Source organism: Tachysurus vachellii, chromosome 7, assembly GCF_030014155.1.
Source record: "Tachysurus vachellii isolate PV-2020 chromosome 7, HZAU_Pvac_v1, whole genome shotgun sequence".
Taxonomy (NCBI): domain Eukaryota; kingdom Metazoa; phylum Chordata; class Actinopteri; order Siluriformes; family Bagridae; genus Tachysurus; species Tachysurus vachellii.
Genome location: NC_083466.1, coordinates 29,218,681 through 29,231,460, shown reverse-complemented (window position 1 = coordinate 29,231,460; position 12,780 = coordinate 29,218,681). Strand labels below are relative to the sequence as shown.

Below are 12,780 nucleotides of genomic sequence, written 5' to 3'. Positions count from 1 at the left end.
AAGAGAGAGCAACTGTGTGTTTCAGTTCTGAAAGTCCCTACTCAATATAAACAAATGAGTAAACTGTAATTCTACGGTGCATATGAACGGAAAAAAACAGGAAAGTCTCTCTAGCCAAAATATTTTCCTTTTTCATTTTTTGTTAAATCCAAGACTAATAAAAGCCAGCATTCATTGACACAATATTGACTCAAGTCTGTGGGTCATGCTCTTAGAGGCTAACAGTCCTGTGTGGACTGCATTTTGAAGGCTGATCTGTACTCTGTAAACAACAGCATCACATATTTGTACTTGTTGCTATCAGAAATGAGAGATGCCATCATTTGTAGACATATTGATTTTTGACTATTGATGTAAGGTCTATTTAATGGTTCAAACTTGTTAAATCCACAAGAGCTAAATTTAGAAAGCAGGTTGAATTATAGCCTTTAACAGGTCTTTAGGTGATGGGTGGTATACTCTTTTTAAATGTAAAGGACGTGAATAAAAAAACAGTATTATGGACTGTAATTATATTAAATGAATCAGAATAGATGGTTCGTGTGATAATGGTTTAGAACAACCTTCTGTTTGTGACAGTTGTTCTACATGTTTAAAGCCTTGAACTACTGCAGGTTCTTTGATTAGCATCTCTACTTGGGATGTACCGATCCGATATTTTGGATCAGTAGCAAAGCCGATCCAAGCATTTTGAGTGGATCGGGTATCGGTGGTGCGTGACCAATCCAAATCCGATACCCGTGGTCATGGGTATCGCACTTTTCAGAGCGCCGCCAGTCAAATCCAATCCGCTTGATCCAATGGCATAAGAACGTTGCGTTCGTCCAGGGATCAAGGACATTTTAGATGCGCAAAAGTCATGGATTTAGCGTATATACTACATGCTCATTGTATTGAGCTGCAGGGGTGTATTATGCTTCCCCCTTTATGATTCGCACTTGGCTTTAACCGACTACAGCAAACACGCTTGTGCAAACATGCCGCCTTTTGCTCAGCCCAGGGTGACGCTTCCCCTGATCTTGATTACCCCCGAATGTACTAGCTTCATACTGCAACATTGTTTTCTTTCCCCTGTATGTCGAATATTAAGCTCCATGAGCAACCAGAGTTCCTACAGGGCACACGCTTCCCCTACCTGTTATCACTATTTAGTGGACATACAAAATGCTTGTTATGTTTCTGCTGCAGGGGTGTATTATGCTTCCCCCTTTACGCTTCACACTGAGCTTTAACTGACTACAGCAACATGCTCGTTGCAAATATGCTGCCATTTTCTCAGCCCAGGGTGATGCTTCCTCTGATTGTTGATTAGCCACGGATGTACTAGCTTTCATACTGCAACATCGTTTTTCTTTCCTCTATATGTCGAATATCAAGCTTTATGTGCAACCAGAGTTCCTACAGGGTACACGCTTCCCCCTACCTGTTATCACTATAATTTAGTGCATACACAACATGCTTACATGGTGGCATGTGGTGGATTTCAGGAGACAGAACAGAGAACACAAATCTATCACCATCGACAAGACACCCGTGAAGTGGGTGAGCAGCTTTAAGTTTCTCGGTGTTAACACCAGTGAGGATCTCACCTGGACCTACACACTGACACAGTGCCGAAGAAGGCACATCAAGGCCTCTTCTTCCGGAGACGGCTGAGGAAGTTTGGAATGAGCCCCAGCATCCTCAGAACATTTTACACCCGCACTATGGAGAGCATCCTGACAGGCTGCACCACTGCCTGGTTTGGAAACAGCACCGCTGGCAACCATAAAGCTCTGATAAGGGTCGTGCAAACTGCCAGCCACATTGTTGGAGGTGAGCTTCCCTCCCTCCAGGATATCTGCACCAGGCGGTGTATAAGGAAAGCCCAGAGGATCATCAATTACTCAGCTACCCATCCCACAGGCTGCTTTCTGCTTCCCTCAGGAAGACGTCTCCGCATCATCCGATCCCACACTAGCTGACTGAGGGATAGCTTTTTCCCTCAGGCTATCAGACTAATTAACAGTCAAAACTAATACACCCTACAGCAAAATTCCACAATATGGTATGCCACACACCGCACTTCAACTTCAACAATTCTATCTTATCATGATCTGTCATTCCTCGATGCGTGGAAAATCGAGCTTCACGAGCCACCAGAGTCTTCTACAGGGCGCATGCTTCCCCTACCTGTAATCACTATAGTTCAGTGGATACAACATATCCTATGCTATATTGCTGCTGCAGGGGTGTATTATGCTTCCCCCTTTATGCTGCACTATTAGCCTCAACTTACTACAGCAACATGCTTGTTGCAAACATGCCGCCATTTGCTCAGCCTAGGGTGACGCTTCCCCTGATCCCGATTAGCCCTGGAAGTACTAGCTTCATACTCCAACATTGTTTTTCTTCCTCTGGATGTCCAATATCAAGCTTCCTGAGCAACCAGAGTTTCTACAGGACGCATGCTGCCCCTACCTGTTATCACTATAATTTAATGGATTTCCAACATGCTTGTTGTTATATTGCTGCTGCAGGGGTGTATTATGCTTCCCTTTTACACTTGGATTTAACTGACTACAGCAACATGCTGTTGCAAATATGCCACCATTCGCTCAGCCCAGGGTGACGCTACCCCTGATCTTTGATGAGCTCCGGATGGACCAGCTTCATACTGCATCAGTTACGTTGGGGGTTTTTACTTTTGGCACATGGTTTGTTTTGGGGGTCTATTCTATTTTCTAATTGCTGGTCTCCCCGCTCTGTCCGTGCATGCGCATGGACGGGCGTGTGGATTTTTGCCCTGAACAGAACCATACCTCCAACAGTAACTGTATGCTATCACCTAATAAATGCTCATTTGACAAAGTGGTCCTAACTGAAATCAAGCATCGCGTTAGTTAAGGCAGGCCATGTTGTCAAGCTGCGTCAGCTGATAATCAGCTGTTCATGACGCGCACCATTCCGGTTACAACATCCATATTATCCGACCCTTTAAATTCCCATTCACTGAGCCTCTTTCTAGCGCATTTCTGCTGCTGCGATTTAAACTCCCTCCTCCAACCCCGACTCCACCCAGCCGGAACCCCTTGTTTGTTGTACCAGTTTACATTATAAATATTTATCACATATTAGTTTTTTTTTCTATCTCTCTCCCTCTCTCTATTCCATTTTCTAGTTGCTGCTCTCCCCGCTCTGTCTATGCATGCGCACGGACGGGCACGTGGATTTTTGCTCAGAACAGAACCATACTGCCAACACTAACTGTATGCATATCACCTGATAAATGCTCATTTGACAAGGTGGTCCTGACTGAACTATTGGTTGAACTTATAAGAAAAATACACTTATATATTAAATTACATTAATGAAAATAAATATAATACATTATATAGGAAATATGTTGCACAACCGCCTGCGACAGGCAGGCAAGTTTAGCAGGCACCCTTTCCAGTTACCTCAGCGAGTTAAACATGTCGCTCATTTGGGTGCAAGGTACATTTGGGTGCAAGGTACATTAATGAACGCGGATGCAGGATAAAAGGGACCCAGATGCAGGATAGACAAACACAAACGGGGTTTAATAACCAAAAAACACGAAACATAACACAAACTAACAACATGACAAAACAACAGTAGATCCCGCGCTGCACCAGGCAACACGGCTTAACTAAATACTACTAACAATCAAGACACGAGGGACAGGTGTGCAGACAGGGAGGAGCAGATGAAGGCAGGGCAGACACGTGACGAGGAACGTAAACAAAAGGCACATGGCCAGAGTCCAGGCTGAGTCCTGACAAATACATATTGCATTGTGTTTCAAGAGTTCTAATTTAAGATTCACTTTAAAATATTGCCTTTTCTTCAGAAAATAATTTAATTTAATAATTGCAGTGTACATGGTTTAGATTGTTTATACCACTAACTGTTAAAAGTACTGTTTGCTACTGCATTAATACTTTTTTTTAAGGTTTCTTGTGTTCTCATTTTTCATACAGTAATGAGCATTTTTGTATTTCTTTCCCAGAAACAAATAAATCTTAACTAAGCGAGTTGTATACATTCTTTAGTTTTAAAGGTAGAAAAGAACACAGATATCGGATCGGTATTGGCCGATACAGGGCATGGGGGTCACAGTCCAGTGACTTCTGTGCCGGTCCCAAGCCCGGATAAATAGAGAGGGTTGCGTCAGGAAGGGCATTCGGCGTAAAACATTGCCAAATCTAACCATGCGAATTGTCAGTACGAATTTCATACCGGATCGGTCGAGGCCCGGGCTAACAACGACCGCCATCGGCGCCGTTGACCTACAGGGCGCCGGTGGAAATTGGGCTACTGTTGGTCGAAGAAGTAGAGGAGGGAGGAGAGTGCACAGACAGAGAGAGAAGAGGAAAGGTAAGAGTGTAGGACTGAGAATAGGAACTCTGAATGTTGGTACTATGACAGGGAAAGGTAGAGAGCTGTCTGATATGATGGAGAGAAGGAAGGTGGATATACTGTGTGTACAGGAGACCAAGTGGAAGGGTAGCAAGGCTCGTAGCATAGGAGCAGGATTCAAGCTGTTTTATTATGGTGTGGATGGTAAGAGAAATGGGGTAGGTGTGGTCCTGAAGGAGGAGTTTGTGAGGAATGTTCTGGAGGTGAAGAGAGTGTCAGACAGGGTGATGAGTCTGAAGTTAGAGATTGAAGGGGTGATGTTGAATGTTGTTAGTGGTTATGCCCCGCAGGTAGGTTGTGAGTTAGAGGAGAAAGAGAGATTCTGGTGTGAATTTGATGAGGTGATTGAGAGTATTCCCAAGGGTGAGAGAGTGGTGATAGGAGCGGATTTTAATGGACATGTTGGTGAGGGGAACACAGGTGATGAGGAAGTGATGGGCAAGTTTGGAGTTAAGGAAAGGAACCTTGAAGGACAGATGGTAGTAGACTTTGCTAAGAGGATGGACATGGCTGTGGTTAAGACTTATTTTCAGAAGAGGGAGGAACATAGAGTGACTTACAAGAGTGGAGGTAGGAGAACACAGGTAGACTACATCCTTTGTAGAAGAGGCAATCTGAAAGAGATTAGTGACTGTAAAGTGGTAGTGGGAGAGAGTGTAGCCAGACAGCATAGGATGGTGGTGTGTAGGATGACTCTGATGGTCTGTAAGAGGAAGAGGTCAAAGATAGAGAAGAAAACTAAGTGGTGGAAGCTGAAAAAGGAGGAATGTTGTGAGGAATTTAGACAGAAGTTGAGGCAGGCTCTGGGTGGTCAGGTAGTGCTGCCAGATGACTGGGGAACTACAGCAGAAGTGATCAGGGAGACAGGGAGAAAGGTGCTGGGTGTGTCATCTGGAAGGAGGAAAGAAGATAAGGAGACTTGGTGGTGGAATGAGGAAGTTCAGGATAGTATCCAGAGGAAGAGATTAGCCAAGAAGAAGTGGGATATGGACAGGACTGAAGAGAATAGACAGGAATACAAGGAGTTACAGCGCAGAGTGAAGAGGGAGGTGTCTAAGGCCAAGCAGAAGGCATATGACGAGTTGTACACTAGGTTAGACACTAGAGAAGGAGAGAAGGACTTGTGCAGGTTAGCTAGACAGAGGGATCGAGATGGGAAGGATGTGCAGCAAGTTAGAATTATTAAGGATAGAGATGGAAGGGTGCTCACAAGTGAGGAGAGTGTACAGAGGAGATGGAAGGAATACTTTGAGGAGCTGATGAATGAGGAAAATCAGAGGGAAAAAAGAGTAGAAGGGGTGAACTCTGTGGATCAGGAAGTAGATAAGATTAGAAAGGATGAAGTCAGGAAGGCTTTGAAGAGGATGAAAAGTAGAAAGGCAGTTGGTCCTGACGACATCCCGGTAGAGGTCTGGAAGTGTCTAGGAGAGGCAGCAGTGGAATTTTTAACTAGTTTGTTCAACAGGGTTTTAGAAAGTGAGAGGATGCCTGAGGAATGGAGAAGGAGTGTGTTAGTGCCCATCTTTAAGAATAAGGGTGACGTGCAGAGTTGCAGCAACTATAGGGGGATAAAGTTGATGAGCCATACAATGAAGTTGTGGGAAAGAGTAGTGGAAGCTCGGTTAAGGAAGGTGGTGGAAATTTGTGAACAGCAGTATGGCTTCATGCCCAGAAAGAGCACAACAGATGCAATTTTTGCTCTGAGAATGTTGATGGAGAAGTATAGGGATGGTCAGAGGGAGTTGCACTGTGTGTTTGTAGACTTAGAGAAAGCGTATGACAGGGTGCCAAGAGAAGAGCTGTGGTACTGTATGAGGAAGTCAGGAGTAGCAGAGAAGTATGTCAGCGTGGTGCAGGACATGTATGAGAGGAGCAGGACAGTGGTGAGGTGTGCTGTAGGTCAGACAGAGGAGTTCACAGTGGAGGTGGGACTGCATCAGGGATCGGCTATGAGCCCCTTCCTGTTTGCTATAGTGATGGACCAGTTGTCAGAGGAGGTCAGACAGGAGTCTCCTTGGACGATGATGTTTGCAGATGACATTGTGATCTGTAGTGAGAGCAGGGAGCAGGTGGAGGAAAACCTGGAGAGGTGGAGGTTTGCGCTGGAGAGAAGAGGAATGAAAGTCAGTCGTAGTAAGACTGAGTACATGTGTGTGAATGAAAGGGAGGGAAGTGGAACAGTAAGGTTACAGGGAGAAGAGGTGAAGAAGGTACAGGAGTTTAAGTACTTGGGGTCAACAGTCCAGAGTAATGGAGAGAGTGGGAAAGAAGTAAAGAAGCGAGTGCAGGCAGGTTGGAGTGGGTGGAGAAAGGTGTCAGGAGTTCTGTGTGATAGGAAAGTGTCAGCAAGAATCAAGGGGAAGGTGTACAGGACAGTGGTGAGACCGGCCATGCTGTATGGTTTAGAGACAGTGTCACTGAAGAAGAGACAGGAGTCGGAGCTAGAGGTAGCCGAACTGAAGATGTTGAGGTTTTCTTTGGGAGTAACAAGATTGGACAGGATTAGGAACGAGTACATCAGAGGGACAGCCCATGTTGGACGTTTGGGGGACAAAGTTAGGGAGGCAAGATTAAGATGGTTTGGACATGTTCAGAGGAGGGAGAGTGAGTATATTAGTAGGAGAATGTTGGACATGGAGCTGCCAGGCAGGAGGCAAAGAGGAAGGCCAAAGAGGAGGTATATGGATGTAATTAATGAGGATTTGAAGCTAGTGGGTGCAAGTGTTGAGGATGCAGAAGATAGGGATAGGTGGAGAGAGATGATTCGCTGTGGCGACCCCTGAAGGGAAAAGCCGAAAGAAGAAGAAGAATTGGCCGATACAGGGCAAAATCTGGTATCGGAATCGGATCGGAAGAGAAAAATGTATTCGGTACATCCCTAATCTGTACTGCAGTTATACTTCACTATACATCGGTTTCACTGCAGTGTAATACAGTTGTGTCTTGAAGCACTAAAACTCCCTGCTTATCTTATGTTTATTACTATATCATACTGTTATGAGGGAAATTCACATCTTTAATAATTAGGATGTCCTAGTATATGTGTGTGGTTGTGTGTGTGTTTTAGTTCTTAAAGTCCCTACTCATCATTCGATTTATAAGGAAAATTCACACCTTGTATAAACACCTTGTAAAGGCATAAAATGGATGTCTGTTTGTGTGAGAGAGAAAGAGAGAGCAACTGTGTGTTTCAGTTCTGAAAGTCCCTACTCAATATAAACAAATGAGTAAACTGTAATTCTACGGTGCATAAGAACGGAAAAAAACAGGAAAGTCTCTCTAGCCAAAATATTTTCCTTTTGCATATTTTGTTAAAACCAAGACTAATAAAAGCCAGCATTCATTGCCACAATATTGACTCAAGTCTGTGGGTCATGCTCTTAGAGGCTAACAGTCCTGTGTGGACTGCATTTTGAAGGCTGATCTGTACTCTGTAAACAACAGCATCACATATTTGTACTTGTTGCTATCAGAAATGAGAGATGACATCATTTGTAGACATACAGTATTGACTTTTGACTAGTGATGTAAGGTCTGTTTAATGGTTCAAACTTCTTAAATCCACAAGAGCAAAATTTAGAAAGCAGGTTGAATTATAGCCTTTAACAGGTCTTTAGGTGAGGGGTAGTGTACTCTCGGCTTTAAAGCTAAGCTTTATGATTTTTAAATGTAAAGGACGTGAATAAAAAAAACAGTATTATGGACTGTAATTATATTAAATGAATCAGAATAGATGGTTCTCGTGATTAATGGTTTAGAACAACCTTCTGTTTGTGACAGTTGTTCTACATGTTTAATGCCTTGAACTACTGCAGGTTCTTTAATTAGCATCTGTACTGCAGTTGGGGGGCACGGTGGCTTAGTGGTTAGCACGTTCGCCTCACACCTCCAGGGTCGGGGTTCAATTCCCGCCTCCACCTTGTGTGTGTGGAGTTTGCATGTTCTCCCCGTGCCTCGGGGGTTTCCTCCGGGTACTCCGGTTTCCTCCCCCGGTCCAAAGACATGCATGGTAGGTTGATTGGCATCTCTGGATAAATTGTCCCTAGTGTGTGATTGCGTGAGTGAATGAGAGTGTGTGTGTGTGCCCTGTGATGGGTTGGCACTCCGTCCAGGGTGTATCCTGCCTTGATGCCCGATGACGCCTGAGATAGGCACAGGCTCCCCGTGACCCGAGGTAGTTCGGATAAGCGGTAGAAGATGAATGAATGAATGAATGAATGTACTGCAGTTGTACTACACTATACTACAGGTGTACAGCCTAGTATAGTGTAGTATAGTGCAGTTGTACTACACTATACTACAGGTGTACTGCAGTTGTACTACACTATACTACATGTGTACTGCAGTTGTACTACACTATACTACATGTGTACTGCAGTTGTACTACACTACACTACATGTGTACTGCATTTGTACTACACTATACTACAGGTGTACTGCAGTTGTACTACACTATACTACATGTGTACTGCAGTTGTACTACACTATACTACAGGTGTACTGCAGTTGTACTACACTATACTACAGGTGTACTGCAGTTGTACTACACTATACTACATGTGTACTGCAGTTGTACTACACTATACTACATGTGTACTGCAGTTGTACTACACTACACTACATGTGTACTGCATTTGTACTACACTATACTACAGGTGTACTGCAGTTGTACTACACTATACTACATGTGTACTGCAGTTGTACTACACTATACTACAGGTGTACTGCAGTTGTACTACACTATACTACAGGTGTACTGCAGTTGTACTACACTACACTACATGTGTACTGCAGTTGTACTACACTATACTACATGTGTACTGCAGTTGTACTACACTATACTACAGGTGTACTGCAGTTGTACTACACTATACTACAGATGTACTGCACTTGTACTACACTATCCTACATGTGTACTGCAGTTGTACTACACTATACTACAGGTGTACTGCAGTTGTACTACTCTATACTACATGTGTACTGCAGTTGTACTACACTATACTACATGTGTACTGCAGTTGTACTACACTATACTGCAGTTGTACTACACTATACTACATGTGTACTGCAGTTGTACTACACTATATTACATGTGTACTGCAGTTGTACTACACTATAATACCTGTGTACTGCAGTTGAACTACACTATACTACATGTATACTGCAGTTGTACTACACTATACTACATGTGTACTGCAGTTATACTACACTATACTACAGGTGTACTGCAGTTGTACTACACTATACTACATGTGTACTGCAGTTGTACTACACTATAATACATGTGTACTGCAGTTGAACTACACTATACTACATGTATACTGCAGTTGTACTACACTATACTACATGTGTACTGCAGTTGTACTACACTATACTACAGCTGTACTGCAGTTGTACTACACTATACTACAGGTGTACTGCAGTTGTACTACACTATACTACATCTGTACTGCAGTTGTACTACACTATACTACATGTGTGCTGCAGTTGTACTACACTATAATACATGTGTACTGCAGTTGTACTACACTATACTACATGTATACTGCAGTTGTACTACACTATACTACATGTGTACTGCAGTTGTACTACACTATACTGCAGTTGTACTACACTATACTACATGTGTACTGCAGTTGTACTACACTATACTACAGGGTTAATGCAGTTGTACTACACTATACTACAGGTGTACAGCAGTTGTACTACACTATACTACATGTGTACTGCAGTTGTACTACACTATACTACAGGTGTACTGCAGTTGCACTACACTATACTACATGTGTACTGCAGTTGTACTACACTATACTACAGGTGTACTGCAGTTGTACTACACTATACTACAGGTTCACTGCAATGTAATACAGTTGTTTGTTGAAGCACTAAAACTCTCTGCTTATCTTATAAATATGTTTCTTACTATATCATACTGTTATGGAGGGAAATTTACACGTTTAATAATTAGGAAGGCTTAGAATGTATGTGTGCCTGTGTGTGTGTGTGTGTGTGTGTGTGTGTGTGTGTGTGTGTGTAGTTCAGTTCTGAAAGTCCCTACTAATCACTTATTATAAGGAAAATTCACACCTTGTATAATTGTAAAGGCTAAAAATGTGACAATTTGACCCTTAATTGTGTGTTTCACTAGTCTCCATTAAGCACAGCTGATTTCTAATAAAATAGCTTTGATCTGAAAGAAAATAATTTTTTTTTAAAGCTGTAACATTTCCTGTTTATTAATATTAAGTTTAAAACTTAAGGCTTGTGTGTCATTACATTTTTTTTATCTCTCTGTATTGTGGATGATGTGTGATTTGATCTAAGATCTGAGTTTAGACTCCACTGAATTAATGTTGAACTCCAATAAAGCTGCACTTATTTAATTTAATTTTAATTGATGTGTTTAATAGATTATTTAAGTTTGTGTTTGATTACAAGTTGTTAAATATTCACTTCTTCCCCTTTGTAGGTAAAAACCACAGTTGAGTTTCCTGTGAAAGAGGTGGATGTTTTTTTTTTTTTTTTTTTTTTTCTGTCTCAGTCAAAGCGGAAGTCTTTGGTCACTTAAACACCCAGACCACACTCTCCCACCCCACTCACCAGCTATATAAACTGAAGAGGGATGTGAAATCTGCACTAATAGTATTCTGCTCCTCACCATCACTATCTTCATCATTCTCTTTAACATCATCATCATCAGTCATGATCTCTCGTTCTCTCCTGCTGGTTCTGCTGGTTCTTGCCTGCCTTCCGTCCTTCACATCAGCCCGGAGTAAGATAAAGTTTATTATTATTATTATTATTATTATTATTATTATTATTATTATTATTATTATTATTATCAGTAGTAGTATTAAACCCCTGGTTTATACTGATGCTGAATTTCCTAAAAAGCTGATCAGGTTTCTGTAAATAAGCAGCATTAATAAACCACTGTGTGTTTGTCACACTGTTACAGTAAAATACTGAGTGATGTGGTGGTGTGATGAAGCAGAGTTACTGTTACACTGTAAAGATGAGGATTGTTCTGTAACAGAACGTCCACAAGTGTTTTATTCATCTTATACCACTGCAAATTTTTAACAGTTATTTATTTTTTGTCTTAAAGAAATGTTTTGTAGGTTTACAGTTACATTTAATGTCGGTAAAACAAGATAGTTCCTGTTCTAAATTCTGCAATTATAAATAGTTCCTTCGGTCTCTTTTTCGTATTTAATAAAATAGCAAAAAATCAATTAATGTTAAATAAATGTCTCCCTAGAGAAAATTTCACCTTTTAATCAGTTTATGTGTCCCATCTGCTGTACACGTCCTTGTAAACAAGCTGTTACTATAGAAACAAATAAGTGCATTAATATAAACCTGCACTACAGTCAGAGCTGCTGTTATAGAGAATTAATCAACAACTTCTGACCAATCAGAGTCCAGAACTCAACTGTGACATAATACAGTTTAATAGCTACAATAATCTGCATCTGATACTAGATATAAAAGTGTCTAATATTTTCTTATTGAACATTTAATCACAGAACTAAATGTAGAAATGTTTTTACACAGCTGGATATGGACCAGCTCAGTGCTGTGGGAGATTTCAGACACGACCAATCCCTGTAAGAGACATTACAGCGTATAAAGAAACAGATCCCGAGTGCCTAAAACCTGGAGTCATGTAAGTGTTCAGTCTATTGTTTATTTTTAATGAATAAATAAAGTTAATATTTTCATGTCAATTAATTCTTTATGTTTATGTGTAATAGAATTGAACTTGGTACTGAATATAACTTATACATCTTATATATGAATCTAACTTTATATTATCTTGGAGGTTTGGGGCATGTCAGAGTGTCTGATTTTCTGATTTTATTACAGTTTCACACTGATGTAAATCTTCTCTCTCCTCTACAGCTTTACTCTACAGAACGGTCTTCAGGTGTGTGCAGATTTAGGTATTAGATTTTCATTGCCAGGTAAGTTTTCACATACAAGAAATTTGTTCTAGTACAGGAGCTCCACAGTGTAAACAGAATAGCATTGATAAGACATGAACACATATATAATAAAGACAGTTGTATGTACAGTTGTATGTACAGTGGAAAAATGTGCAAATTGAAATATAAATAAGTACATATGTGTAAATAATGTAAGAACAGAGTTTGTTCTGTGTATGTTAAGTGTTCATCAGATGGATTGCCTGAGGGATGAAACTGTTGCTGTGTCTGGTCATTCTGGTGCTCAGGGCTCTGTAGCGTCGACCAGATGGCAACAGTTCAAAGAGTGAGTGTGCTGAATGTGAGGGGTCCAGAGTGAGGGAGTGTGCTGGATGTGAGGGGTCCAGAGTGATTGTCTTTGCCCTTTTGC

At 41.5% G+C, this 12,780-nt stretch overlaps 1 protein-coding gene across 3 annotated transcripts in view; it reads left to right on the top strand.

The window, feature by feature from the left end:
• Positions 1 to 12,780, top strand: part of LOC132849130 (uncharacterized) — a 48,214-nt gene that overhangs the window by 20,683 nt on the left and 14,751 nt on the right. For all 3 annotated transcript variants that reach the window (XM_060875336.1, XM_060875333.1, XM_060875334.1), the window contains 3 exons: positions 11,121 to 11,194; positions 11,980 to 12,091; positions 12,328 to 12,389. In XM_060875336.1, the coding sequence (XP_060731319.1) occupies positions 11,125 to 11,194; positions 11,980 to 12,091; positions 12,328 to 12,389 (244 nt within the window). In that variant the 5' untranslated portion in view covers positions 11,121 to 11,124. The remainder of the gene's footprint in view (positions 1 to 11,120; positions 11,195 to 11,979; positions 12,092 to 12,327; positions 12,390 to 12,780) is intronic.